The 15294-nt window shown below is 29.0% G+C and overlaps 2 protein-coding genes across 2 annotated transcripts; both read left to right on the top strand.

Moving 5' to 3' along the window:
• The first annotated feature begins 6530 nt into the window (after positions 1 to 6530).
• On the top strand, positions 6531 to 11503 carry LOC137834932 (hypothetical protein At1g04090-like). The gene is made up of 3 exons (XM_068643180.1): positions 6531 to 7042; positions 9429 to 9512; positions 9747 to 11503. Exons 1-3 carry the CDS (start codon positions 6922 to 6924, stop codon positions 11282 to 11284), a joined length of 1743 nt encoding a protein of 580 aa, XP_068499281.1. The 5' UTR covers positions 6531 to 6921; the 3' UTR covers positions 11285 to 11503.
• A 1298-nt stretch (positions 11504 to 12801) lies between these two features.
• LOC137834931 (hypothetical protein At1g04090-like) lies at positions 12802 to 14788 on the top strand. The gene is made up of 2 exons (XM_068643179.1): positions 12802 to 13103; positions 13242 to 14788. Exons 1-2 carry the CDS (start codon positions 13010 to 13012, stop codon positions 14699 to 14701), a joined length of 1554 nt encoding a protein of 517 aa, XP_068499280.1. The 5' UTR covers positions 12802 to 13009; the 3' UTR covers positions 14702 to 14788.
• Positions 14789 to 15294: the final 506 nt, after the last annotated feature.

Below are 15294 nucleotides of genomic sequence, written 5' to 3'. Positions count from 1 at the left end.
TATAATAAAGATTTTATTTTACTTTTTTTTGTATAAAATATTTATTAAAATTTATGCACACATAATTTTGTGTAAGGATCATCTACAAAAAACCTATTTGTGTTGAAAGAGAAATGATAGATTTGTAAGATATAAAACTTAAAAAAAATATGATAAAGAGAAAATAAAGAAGGATATGATATAGATGTTTGTTCAAGAAGAGAATGTGAATTTTTACCTTATCTAATAATATAATGTTTTCAACTTACTTTAACTTTGTAACTAACTTATCCCTGAAAACTTTGCTGATAAAAAAAAAAACCTTATCCATTTTTTGGAATGTGTGCCTGGTTGGATTGGTCAATGGAAAAATTGGCATTAAGAGCAATTGATCTCACAAAAAATTATTTTACACTTTTAAATAATTTTAATAGTATAGTAATATATATTATGATTTTATATTAAAAATAAATTAATTTTTTTATCTTTTTGTGATGTCAAATGAGTGCATTTTGTTTTTTAGTATCACTCTTGATCCATTGGGAAGAAAGTTGCTAGAAACAAACAAATTTTATTGGAAAAATAAACGAATCTGAATCGTTTTATGTAAATATAATGTCTTATTATTATTATTATTTATTAGATTATTTTTCTGCTAGAATATAATGTTAAGAATTCTTTTGGAATTAAATTAAAAACTATTTTTATCATTAAACTATAATGTTCAAGAACTAATTTGTATATTTTATATATCGAGGAGTTGAATTTGATTTTTCGTCTTCTGAGTAATTAGATTAGTACCATTTTACATATTTAAGAATTAAAATTTCTTCAAATTTTACTTTTCCGATTTCAGTAAAAAAAAACTCCAGCTCTTTTAGTTTGGATATGTGAATTGATTATTCATTATGGAGTTTAATAATTAAATTTAACATACTTCCTAATCAAATTGTGAAAATTATATTTGCTTTAAAGTTAAGGATATGGGTATCACAAATTTATTGGAAATAGGATTATATTTCAGTATATACATTTAAGAACAACATATTTTAAGCTATAAGCATGTTTTATAATATACATTATTCCTCTGATCCTTTTACTTGCAAAACTAAATTAGTTTATATTTATAAATTATTAATTCAAATATGATAAGTGTAACACTCCAATATTTACTATCTAGTATGTTGTGAACCTAATAAGACATATAGTTTTTTTTTTTCACAAATATTACTTATACACATTTAAAACTTATATAATTAAAAAATATTTACAAAACGAAGAAAATATTTATGAATTTCTAGATGTTCCTATACCATTCCTTTACCAATAACGACATATTATAAGGTCTTTCAAAAAACCTTTCTCCATAATCCACTAGGTCATCATCACAAAATCCTTTTTTAGCTCATTATCAATATCAGAATCAACACCAATCATTTTCTCAACATCATTTCGGTCTCTTCTACGAACTGATATCGTCAGACTTGTGGGATCGTGACCCTAAGATTCAGTACCTCTTGCTTTAGTCATATTTGTCCACAACACCATGTCAATTTCAATTATTTACAAATAAGATAAGGGATAACATAATCATCAAGTTGAACTCATGCTAATATAATATAAAAAAGTGCTTTGAAATTATATAATCCGATATATAATATATATATATATATATATATATATAAACTAACTTTTGGATTACCTAATCCAAAACCCAATTAAAAAAAAAAAACCGCTTCCAGTTTACATAATCCAAAACTTATTTAAGAAAACAAAACTAACGAATTACATAAGACAAAACCTAATTAAAAACCAAACAATCAGTTTACGTAATCAAATTACCCTTAACTTGTATTAACATGGCAACAAAATAATAGCATAAAAGCCCTATTTGTTCCATATTTCATTACTCTTTGCTTGGTGTGTTGGCATTGAAATATTAATTTGTTGCTTATGTTCTTACTATCAAATGTTATGGGTTGGTTTTATATCTTTGAGCTAGCTTAGAGGTGTGGAAGGTTGAGTTTTTTTGGTGCAGGTTTTTTCTATAGTAGTGCAATGCATAAGAAGCTGCAGAGACTAAGTCTTGGGAATGGTTGTTGGTTAAGTGGGAAGCAGAGGCAAAAGAAGGAGCACCCTGATTGGCTTATTTGAGGAAGGATGGAGGAAATTATGGAGAAAGGAAGAAAGGATTTTATGAGGAGTGCTACTCTGCAGTGTTAGTTGTTGTTAGCAATAAGTATGGTGTAGTTTGGAGTATTAAGATTGGTGGAGGAGATGCTGATCAAGGTAGCAGTCAAATGTGCTTGGTAAGATAATTCTTACTGTGCAAATTTAGTGTTGTTTGTTTTGTTGTAGGAATCCAAAAGTTGTGATGTTTAATGGTTTAGCTAGATGGAAGTATTTAGTGACATTGGTTGGTGGTCTAGCGTTGATCAAGCTTTGTTGTAATTGTTATTTTGAGTTGGATAAATCTTGTTAGACGCCTAAGCAGGAAGTTATTTGTTTACTCTCTGTGGTGGTTAACAACATGATATTTATATAAAGGTTGAGACACCCCTTAAGTGTTTCATTTTAATTCATTTATTTTTTGTCGAATTTTTTTTTTTAACAAAATAACACTATCGAATTACATAATCTAGAAATTAATTAAAAAGAAAAATACCGGATTAAGTGTTCGGGTTTAAAATAGTTTTACCGAAATTTAAATTCAAATTCAAACACTTAAGTACAAATAAGAAAATTTTGAAAATTTGTGATGAATGAAGAGGAGTGTTGTTCCAGAATGAAGAGGGTACTGGTGGTGAATGCTTGGAGGTGATACTCGGAAGAGAGGGTTTGGAAGAGATTTTTGGAGGTGTGTGCGTCTACTGGGAGGCAAGGGTTTTACAAAGTGAAAACTGAGAAGATAGCTAAAGTATTTTTTTAATATTATTTATTGAAGGGTATAATGGTAAAATCATTTTAGTATGAGGTTAACTAAGAAGAAGAAGTAATGAAGATGCTGGAAGAAGGAGTACAAAATAAAGCCTTTTATGGTTAATTTCATTAAGCCCATTTCATCCATTCTCTTTAGATCCACACACCTATTTCTCTCATTCATGTTGTAGGCAGAGCAAAAACGTGGTCAAATTTTTAACTTATGCATGCAAGGATGATTGGTGAGCCATTCACGTGCATACACAAACTCTTCCAACCTTGTGTATATAATGTTATCCTCATATACAAAATTATGTAATACTTGGCTCATAACAATTGGACCATCTTGCTTCCTTATTGGTAATTGTTTCTTCCTGCACCTCAGGTTCTTCTGTCACCTCATACAAAATGTAAAAATACTTTTTTATTCTTCTTGTGTCACTCTCATGAGTAGCTTTCGGATTACGTAATCCAGACACGCGTTTGAAAAAAAACTTCCAGATGATATAATCTGGAAGCTAAAAATGACTCCCAGATTACATAATCCGAAAATTAATCATGCATATGAAAAAAAGATTCCAAATTATATATTCCGAAAGCTAGTTAAGAATTTTAAAAAAACCTTTCAGATTACATAATCCAAAATATTACATAGAAATATTTTTTAAAATACTAAAAATTTATGAAGGTGAGAAAAGAATATATAGAGGTGCAGGAAGAAACAGTCTCATGCATACGCGTGCACGCATAATCAGTATTTAGTTCGGAACGAAATTGATTAACTTAATCGATTAGATTCTAACTATAGTGAATTATGCATGAGTATAATAACAAAATTTTCTTAACATGCATTGGTGATACACCAAACGTGATTGGATCATATATTTCAATTTTAATCCATTTTCCTTCACCTATACAATGTTGAAAACAATTCAAATTGGAATGAAATTTTTCTTTCAAATTATTTCACAATAACCTTTGATTATGACTATAAAAAATCATAGTTCTTGGTCGCATCACATATCCATAATAATGATATTCATAATGGCAACATTTTTTTTTTGTGCTCTTTACACAAGAATTCGTATAATATTGATATTTTTAATACAATTTTTCTATGACTCAGACTGTTAAATTTTATATTATGTATGATCCCTACAACTAAAACGTCCAAATAATGTTTAAAGGTTTTCACCCAAATTACGAAAAATATTAATTCTTCTATTTTAAATGTAATTTAAATAAGTAATCTATGCTATATAGTATTCTCTCTTAAAAAAAATTTCAATGTATAATAGAAATGAGAATAAAAGTATAATTGAAAAAAAAAAAATATATGATCTGAAATTTTAAAAATGATAGATAAAAAATATATATCCCTCTTAAAATTTATTATTATGGCTTTGTTTCACAAAAACTAGTTAAACTAGTTGATTTAACTAATTATTATACCGTAAATATTTTATATAAGAAAAAAAGTTTATAAGTTAAGTGATGTAAGACCCAAAACTCACAGATTTATTTTCTTCTTTTTTTTCCAACTCACATTTTCTTTCTTTATTGGTCTCTCTTCATTCTTTGTACTTTTTCTCTCCATATCTCTTTTATTTCAAAATCTGATCATGTCATGTTGTAACTGAGGAGTCAGGATACATTTCTATCTGATCAGATTTTCAAACCGAGTAAGTTCATTTTTACTCTAAAGATCCCTTATTATTTGTTATTTTTTTTTATGTTAAATAAGATTTTAAATGTTGTGGATGCATTTTGAATGATATGATGAAAAATTTATGCAATTGAATTCATACATTTAGAATAATGTATGGACTGAAGTTTGTTTGTGTATTAAGTATTGATACCGTAACAAAGATCGCCGAGCTTCACTGATAATCTAAGTCTCATAGATTAAGAGATATGAGGAGGTGAGAAGCTGATGGGAGAGTTCAGGCAAACCATGACATATGAGATGCGCAACTTGGATTATAAAGTATAAGAAAAAATAACAAAATAAAATTAAATAAATTGTAAACACTTTTATTTTATTTTCAAAATAAGTTAAATTTAAGCATTTATACTTTTTGTATTACTCAAATTAACTTATAAATCAATCAAATAAATGTGCAGCTAAGTTGTTAACTGGCAGACACATTTTTATATAAAAAGAGAAGTAGCAATAAAGACTAATAAATATTTATTGTTTATGACATTAATATTGGACACAAATTTTGATAAATATCAACAATTTTCTCACATACTGACAAATTTGAATTAAGATGGTTAAATATAAAGTGTAACTGGGACGTCATAGATTAAATACAAGTAGTAGTAATTACGAATTTTGGGGAATAAGCAACCTTATTATTTTGTGTTATTACGAATTTTGTGCAAGAAGCAACCTTATTATTTTGTGTTATTACGAATTCCGCAGCAAAACTGTCACTAATTGGATGATTGTGCTGCGAAATTTCCCAAATCATGTCATTTTACGTGAGAACTTAAAATCAAATAGTTTAGTATTTTACTTTATAATATTAATGGTTAAAAAGAAAAAAAATCTAACCATTTTATAATGTGTGTGCACATTATATTTTCATTTATAATTTTTAAATTTTTTATATTGTAAGAATTGTTTTTAAGAAATAGACATATTTAATGTCTTAAAATTTTCAAAAGCATTCAATAATTTGTTTTTATGAAAAATAAGTTTTAATTTAATTTTTATGAATTTCATTGTATCACATCATTTTTATTTTTTTATTCTAATATAAGGGTTTTATAACCCAAATTTTCATTTAACATTTTTATTTTGTTTGGTTATATATATATATATATATATATAAATAAGATGAAAATAATGTTTTATTTTTTTATTTTTATAATCCAAATATTATTTTTTTTGTCATGTATACAGATGCTTTAATCTTATAACCCAATGTATGACTTTTTTTTTAATAATTAGATTCTTGAATTTTTTTTCTTCTGTTTATATATTATTTGAACATTTTAAGATCTCATTAATTAATCTTTAATTAATTTACACATGCATTTATTATTTCGAGATGGAAATGGAAAATAATAAATGTAAAATTCCACTAATATTTTATTATAATTATGATAATTTATTGTATTATGACGTGTAAAACAAAGGAGTAATAAAATATTTTGTTAAAAAGGTAATATTATTCCACCTTTATTATTCTTTCCATTTTCATTATTATTATTATGTAGAATATTAAATCATATTTATTATTTTTCCTGGTATATATCCACTCGTGGACTTTTTTTATCCTTTACATGGACTTTTAATATTTTTTTAGAATTTTAAATAAAAAGTAAATATATTTAATTTCTTACAAATTTGAAAAGCACACAATATATTTTATTTAATAAAAGAGATTTGGTGAAAGTATTATGTAAGAAAATTAAATTTGTTCAACCTCTATTATGTTCATTCATCTTATGTAAAATATCCATCCATTCATTTCTATTATGATAAATCCCCTTTTTAATATTTTCCATGAAAGTGTGAAATAAAAAACACTACATGGTTTATCTTAAACATTTGAATACATTAATACTTATTAATTCATTTATCACTATCCTTTATTGATTAGCCTCTTTCCTTTATCCGTGAGTGCCCCTTTGATGAAGGGACAACACTAGTGGAGAAAAACCAAAAAGTTTTGATTTTAAAAAACAGTAGAAATCATCAGAACCAAAAGTGGGAAAAGGGAAAAAATTAATGCTAAACTTTTTGGAAATAATTTTTTTTAAGAGGAAGAGACATAGCCACAAGAGTTTCAATCAACCAAAAGGCAAGAACTTTTGTGAATCCAACCCATACCCAACAAAACCTCCATTATATATATATCTTTAGATCATATATTAATTTGATTATTGTGAAGTAGCAACCAACCACAACCAAACATTTCTTTTTGCTGCAGTTGGGGTGAGTTTTGACTATTTGCTTCTTCTGCTAAAGAGTCTCAGAGATCTGAGACTAACAGTTGAAAAGTGTGACAAATGGGTGCCAATGTGGGGATTTTCTGTGCTGTCTTTCTGCTGCTAACACAGGCAATGGGGGTGCCTGCAGTTGCACCATGGAAGAAGCTGCATGTGCCATGGAAGAAGCATCATTCTAAAGGTACTTTCTTCTCTTCTCTTCTCTGCCATTGCTGCCTTATCTTCTTTTCTTGTTTTACTTGCTTATTTGGATTTGCTTTTCTTCTTCTTTCTGTTCTTTAGTTCAGATATTTCTCTGCATAAGAAAGAGCATAGGAGAAAACATAGTACATAGCTCTCACAAATCAACACTATGTGCACGGAAAACATGTTTTGAAATTAATGTATCTGAGTAAACATTACATTTTAATTTTAATTTTAACAAAATTGCTTATAATATAACCATAATGTCTTTGGTCTGCTTCTAATTCACACTCACGGTTCAAATCTCACATCGATTAGAGATCTCACATCGATTAGATATGAGAATATTTAATTGTATTTAAGTGACGGTTCAAATCCATCGATTAGAGATCTCACATCGATTAGAGATAAAAATATTTAATTGTATTTAAGTGGGTGCAAATCTCAATCATACGAACCAATTTTATTGGATTGAATTTAGGTTTAAAGTTCACTTTGTAATACATGGTTTAAACAATCAAATATATGTATTAATGCATGTATAATTTAGTACTTTATCCACTTTAAAATATTACAGTTTATTTTTTTACAATTTAAAATAAATATGTCAATTTACTAAAATAATATATTTTTAATAAGTACTTTTTTTTTATTTGATGGAGTTTAATTAGAGACAAATTATTATTAATGGCAAAGTTTTTTCAAATGTATAGATAAATGGTATTAATTAGCCACAGTTGGTGTTAGTTGGGTATAGATGGCCAAACTTTTTTTTAAAGCCTTTCTTTGTTCTTTCATGATATGTTTCTATTAAAATTCTTTTTAGTTTATAAAAAATTCATCCAAGAGAATAAATTGGGGACTGTGGGCACGAGGAAGCCATACATAAATATAGTCTCTGCTAACTTTTTTATCATTGTGTCATCTATAACATATTTTATATGCACTTTTACACTTGTTTAATCTTTATAAAAAATACTATTTTGTTTTTTATGGTAAATATATTTTTTTATTTGAGAAAAAATAATTTTTTTTACATCAATTTCTTTTCACTGTATTTTCTCTTCAATCTAGCAGAACCTTGTTGTAGAATATTGAGACTACAAATATTATGGTATAATCAACCAAAAAAATAGTATTTTAGTTGCTCTTCTAAAACAATAAATTAGGAAAATATATAAATAATATTTTAATTATAGCAAACAATATTAATTTGTAATGCAATGATATTTTTATTTTTTAACAAATTTTCTTTTAATACAAAACAGCAAAATGTTATTTAAAAATAAAAGAGTAAATTATAAGATAAAAAAGTTTTGGTACACTTGTTGTGTGTGGCTGAAATAGAGGTATGATTTATTTTTATTTATTTATATAATAAATCATACTTCTTCTATTCTCAATTATAGGATATTGCTTTGAAAGTTTGGTCTGACAATTTTCAAATTCCCATTTGCTTTAGTTATTGTTTGATCAAAATATCTTTAATTATTTTATTTCATTTTTAATAAATGCTATGAAGTATCTTTTCTGTATTTGGTAACTGAAGAATTTAATTTAATTTTATAACTTTTATTCTTTCTTCACGCGCTAATTATTTAAGAGTAATTTAAAAAAAAAATTACAATTATAGACAAATTTAATTTTACTAGCTAAATTAGCCAACTTTTCTTATTAAGAGTAAGTTAACTATCAATGTCTTATATTTAGAGACATAAAAATTATTAATTAGTAGGAAATTTAATCGAAAATCATTTTAAAGGCACGTGTTTTACTATTTTTGTCCATAAATTTAAGTCACTTATGACTGTTGCACTGATTACAAAAGTTGATTAATTTAGGTAGTAATAGTATTAACTTTATTTATAACTGTAATATATATTTTAAATTCAACCTTAAATAACTAATGAACAAGAGAGAATAGTGATAAAAAATAATTATTTAAGGATGGGATTAAAAATAATTAAAGACGTGATTAAAATATGAGATTTTATTTATTATTATTATTATTATTATTATAGTTCGGAATATAATGAACACAACTATGCAGTAAAAAATCCATAACAGAGTACTCTGTTTTTGATTAGTTCCTCCCTCTGTCTATAAAAAGTGAAGCTGATACAATAATAATGATAATTCTAGTACAAGGAACATCTTGATGGTGTATAAGTGAAGTTGAACAATGTTTAGAATCTTCTCCATTTAGCAAAGTTGGACACATTCTTGGAGCTACCCTTGCATTTTATGTTCATATGAAGACCCTTCTACCTTCAAAATTTCAAAAATTATCCCCTAAGGAATATACTATACCTCTTGAAAAAACCTCTATTATTGTATAGTAATCATGTTTTGCATATATTGTCTTACTTCATGTTGCTCTGCAGAGAAATTCGTCAGCAAAAGGCAAGCTCTTCCCATTGATACCGTATTCCGAATTCCTGTAGATGTTTCTAATTCTTGGGGTCCAGGTAAACATAATGAGAATGGTCAAATTCTTTCAACTTTTCTTATGTGTTTGTTCGATTTGCTTATTTTTTAAATCAACAGTTTTCTATCTTTCTTTAAAGAAAACTATCTACATCTTAAACAAGTGATTATTTTAAGAATTGTTTATGCCAGAAATACTTATTTTAAGTTAATCAAACAGATTAATCTAGTTCAATGCATGCTGATTATTTGTGGTGGTGAATTGCTACATTCAGGTAATTTTTCAAGTGGAATAATTGATCTGGGTGGGTTGCAAGTGTATGAAGCATCAACATCAAGATCAACATTAACCAAAGTTTGGGGTGGCTATCAGGGTGGAGCTGATGATCATGGGTTTTCCGTGTATGAACCAACAGGAATACCTGAAGGTTTCTTCATGTTGGGTAGCTACTGCCAACCCAACAACAAGCCTCTCTTTGGATGGAATCTTGTGGCAAAAGATGTGTCTGCAAACACCAGCAACCCCATTTTAAAGAAACCAGTTAACTACACACTCATATGGAGCAGTGAAAATACAAAAATTGACCAAGATGGTCCCATCTATATTTGGCTTCCAATTGCACCTGATGGGTATAAAGCTGTAGGCAATGTTGCCACCAACACCTCAGGTATGCCTTCCCTTGACAAAGTCATGTGTGTGAGGTCAGACTTCACTGATGAGTGTGAGACAAACGGATCAATTTGGGGTTTGGACACAGCCAATGTTTATGATGTTAGACCAAGCAATAGGGGAATTCAAGCTCCTGGTGTTAGAGTAGGCACATTTGTAGCTGGAAATCCTAACCCTCCACCTATTTCTTGTTTGAAAAACAACAATCCCATTCCAAATCACATGCCTAACTTGAAACAAATCAAGGCAATACTCGAAGTTTACTCTCCAGTCATGTTCTTGCATCCTGATGAAGAATACTTTCCATCTTCTGTGGAATGGTTTTTCGCCAATGAGGCACTGTTGTATAGGAAAGGGGGAGGCATTCCTGAGATTATAACACTGAATGGCTCTAACCTACCTCAGGATCCTCACAATGATGGTGCCTATTGGATAGACCTGCCCCTTGATCCAGCAGTACAAGAGATTGTCAAGAAAGGAGATTCCAAAAGTGCCCTAAGTTATGTGCATGTGAAGCCAATGTTAGGAGGAACATTCACTGATGTTGTACTATGGACATTCTATCCATTCAATGGACCTGCAAGAGCCAAAGTTGAGTTCATTACCCTTAACCTGGGGAAGATAGGTGAACATGTTGGTGATTGGGAGCATGTTACCCTAAGGATAAGCAACTTTGATGGTGAACTAAAGCAGATGTATTTCTCACAACACAGTAAGGGTATGTGGCTTGATGCCTCCCAGATTGAGTACCAAACTGGCAACACACCACTGTTTTATTCTTCCCTGCATGGCCATGCATCATACCCTCATGCTGGTCTTCACCTTGTAGGGCAAAATGCTGTTGGCATAAGGAATGATACTGATAAAGGTAATGTCTTGGATTTGATAGCATATCAGTTGGTTGCTGCTGAGTATTTGGGTTCTCAAGTTGTAGAGCCTCCATGGCTGAACTATTACAGGGAATGGGGTCCTAAAATTGATTATGACATAGATGATGAGTTGAAGAAGCTTGAGAAGCTTTTTCCTGGAAGGCTAAGATCTGTCATAGAAAATATTGTGAAGAAGTTGCCTAGTGAAGTGCTGGGAGAGGAAGGACCAACAGGGCCAAAGGAGAAGGATAATTGGAATGGAGATGAAAGGTGAAGATTCTAGACTTTAGAACCATTGAATCTTGTAAACTTCAAATTGGTTAGAAGAATGGTAATTACTGTGTGCAAAATGGAAGTTTACTTTTGAAGTTTGAACAAATGTGACCTTAAGTTAAGGTATACAATGGGAGAACTTTGTAGTATAACAAAAATTAAACAAGAGATTTCATTACCATCTCTAACAAAATAAAAGAATAATTTATTTTAGTATAAATATTCTAATAAAATATAATATTTTATTAAGTATATGTGTTTAAGAAAATTATAAATTTTTTTAAAATAAAATGTTGAAGTAAATTAATAAGTAGAATGTGTGAATATTAAAAGAAATAAAAAATAATTGTTCATAATATATTATAATTAAAAATAAATTAAAAAATTCAATATTACTCATATGCAGTTATTCCTTTTATGTATAAAATAATAAATATATTATGTAATTGAATTATACACATAAAATTAATTTAATTAGTTTAATTTAAAATATTTATTTAGTTTGTTAGACATGTCCCCACTAGATTAATAATAAAAGGGTTTAATTGAATATTTTACAACTACACTTTTATATGTTTACAAAATTTACACATTCAATTTTGTGAATTTTAACTAACTGAATCCATCGAAATAAAGATTAAATGTTTTATATAATTATGAAACAAGTTAAATGAAGATTTGTCATTTTTTTTTAAATTAGAAGTAACATCCTAGTAAACAGAAAGCTAAAATAAAATCTAACTAACATAGAAGGAAAAATTACATAATTTTTTTAATTGAATAATATATAAGGAAGCAAGAAATATTAATCACAGAAAAAATAAAAAGATAACATAATGCTTATTATTAGCATAACAAAACAAAAACATTCCAAAAGGACAATGAATATTTGAAATAGAGAACCGCTACCAAACCTGTTTATCTATACCGATAATTTTTGGTTTACATAATTCTTTTTTTTTTAATTTGACTCTTATTTAATATATCTCATTTAATTTTTGGTTTACATAATTTTTTTTTTCAATTTGACTCTTATTTAATATATCTCATTTTATTAATAGAATGAATTACTACGTGATTTTATATTTTCACATTTTTACACAAAATCTCACATATCAAATAAAATAATATTTACTTTTAATTATTCTTTACACTTCCTTTTTTTCTTTTCAATTTCGACTTATCTAAAATTATTTTTTATGTTTATTAAATTTTTATCATTCTAAAAATTGAGTAAAAAAATGAAGAGACTATTTACATCTCATGTTTATATTTATTGTTATTTTAATAAATATCCATTGACCATTTTATTTAGTTAATTTTTCTGGCTGTTTCTCGTAAAAATGGCATCTATAGAATCTTGATTGGTGATGAAATACTTTTTCCAAAGAAAAAGAAGATTCTCTCATTCTTCATGAAAATAAAGTATCTCTCCAAGAAAAAGCAAAGAAGGTGCTAGCACCTATACACAAAAGTATAACTTCTATCTTGCATGGATCACAATATCTTGGCTAGTTTCTTCACGCCAAGAGTAATATTAGAAGAATTTTTTTCATTACATTGCTACTAAAGCCCATTTTACAACTATATTTTTGTAGCTAAGTTTCACGAAAAGAATATGTTTTTCTTGCTGCAAACTGCAGAGCTTTTGTTAATGTCGAATGAATAGCCACATTGGATGACATAAGTGACATATCAGAACATTCAACCTTCTAAAAACACAGCAATGGTGGGTTCTCATGGTCAATTCAAGAAAAAGAAAAGTTTGCCTATTGAAACCACATTTAACCTTCCTACTGATATACCAGTTTGGCCACCAGGTAGCATTATTCAATAATGCATATCTTCATTTCTTTTCTATGTACTCTGTAATAAGATCAGAAAGATGGCTAATATTTCTGATTCATTTGGTTATGGTAATTTTTTGTGATGGGTTTGGCTTGTCATGGATTTCGTAGGTGGTGGATTTGCAAGTGGCATCATTGACCTTGGTGGTGGGTTGCTAGTGTCACAAATCACAACATTCAACAAAGTTTGGACTACCTTTGAAGGTGGACCAAATAATCTTGGGGCCACTTTTTTTGAACCAACAGGTTTATCTCAAGGGTTCTTTATGCTAGGATGTTACTGCCAACCGAACAACATGCCTCTTCATGGTTGGGTTCTTGTGGGGAAAGATAACTCTTCAATCTCTAATGGAGCTTTAGCCAAACCAGTTGATTACAAACTGGTTTGGACCACAAGCTCCTTGAAAATAAAGCAAGATGGAGAAGGTTATATCTGGTTACCAATAGCCCCTGATGAGTACAAACCTGTGGGATATGTTGTCACCACCTCACAAGAGAAGCCTTCTCTTGACAAAATCAGGTGTGTTAGATCAGACCTCACTGATGAATGCACAACATACCATTCAAAGAAGCTTTGGAGAACACAAAACAAGAGGTTTAATGTGTTTGATGTTAGACCAATGAAGAGAAGCATTGAAGCTCAAGGTGTAAGTGTAGGAACCTTCCTAGCTCAAAGTGGAGGAGGGGCAAACTCCAAACCTTTACCTATAGTTTGTTTGAAAAACACAAAGGCTAAATTTTCCTACATGCCCAATTTCTCCCAAGTTGAGGCAATGATCAAGGCCTATTCTCCATACATGTACTTGCATCCTATGGAAGAGTACCTCCCTTCTTCTGTGGATTGGTTTTTCACCAATGGGGCAGTGCTAATTGAGAAAAGAAAGGGTGTCATAAGGGAGAGTGCAATAGAACCAAATGGGTCAAACCTTCCCCAAGGTGGTTCCAATGATGAGGAAGTTACCTATTGGTTGGACCTTCCTTTGGATGAAACCAAGAGAGTTAAAGTAAAGCAAGGAGATTTGGCAAGTTCACAAGCTTATGTTCATGTTAAACCAATGATGGGTGGGACTTTCACAGACATTGCCATGTGGGTCTTCTACCCATTCAATGGGGGAGCAAAGGCAAAAGTGGCATGCACCAACATTCCACTAAGGACAAAGGGGGAACATGTTGGGGATTGGGAGCATGTGACATTAAGGGTAAGCAACTTGAATGGAGAACTATGGAAGGTTTATTTTTCACAGCACAGTAGGGGTAAATGGGTGGATGCAAGTGAGTTGGAGTTCCAAAATGGCAATAGGGTTGTGGCTTATTCTTCCTTGCATGGGCATGCTTTGTTCCCAAAACCTGGGGTTGTGATGCAGGGGATGAGAAGGTTTGGTGTAAGGAATGATGCTGCTAAAAGTGATGCAGTGATGGATATGGCAAATGGGTTTGAAATAGTTGGAGCTGAATATTTGGGGTCAGAAATTAGGGAGCCACCATGGTTAAATTATTGGATGAATTGGGGTCCAAAGAATGGACCAAAGGGTCCAAAGCAGAAGGATAGCTGGAAAGGAGATGAAAGGTGAATATTGTTACCCAATTATTCCAAAAACACAATAAAAGAAATTTATCAAAATCAAAATCTATCCAAATGAAACTTCTCTTTCTTTTTTTTATCTATTTTTTTTTCTTCATCCACTTAGTTAGGATTTTAGATCAAAAATAAAAACTAGAATCACTTATTATATTTAAATATAATATATGTATTGTAGAGTTATTTTACAACCAATAAACCTAAATATTATTTTGTAAATATTGTTTTATAACAATAATTAATAGAACAATTTATAACATGTTATTTTATTTAATAATATTTACTGTAAAATATTTAAACTTTTTAAAAGAAAATGTAAATGTTTTAGCAAAAACAAAAACTAATGAGGATCATAAAATATTAGTTCGATTAGATTAACAAACTTATATTTAATTTAATAACTAAATAAAAACATCACAAAAAAAAAATATTTAAAAAATTTAAGCAAAACTTTTTCACGTGCTATACATAGGAACATAGTCCTATACAACACAAACCACAAAGGGTAAGCTAACAACTAAAAAATTTCATAATATACCAATAATATGTTATATAATGAAAGTCACATTTTACATTCACTTGTTA

This window comes from Phaseolus vulgaris, chromosome 5, assembly GCF_000499845.2.
Source record: "Phaseolus vulgaris cultivar G19833 chromosome 5, P. vulgaris v2.0, whole genome shotgun sequence".
Classification (NCBI taxonomy): Eukaryota; Viridiplantae; Streptophyta; class Magnoliopsida; order Fabales; family Fabaceae; genus Phaseolus; species Phaseolus vulgaris.
The sequence above is the reverse complement of the archived record's forward strand: the minus strand, read 5'-3'. Positions and strand labels throughout refer to the sequence as shown.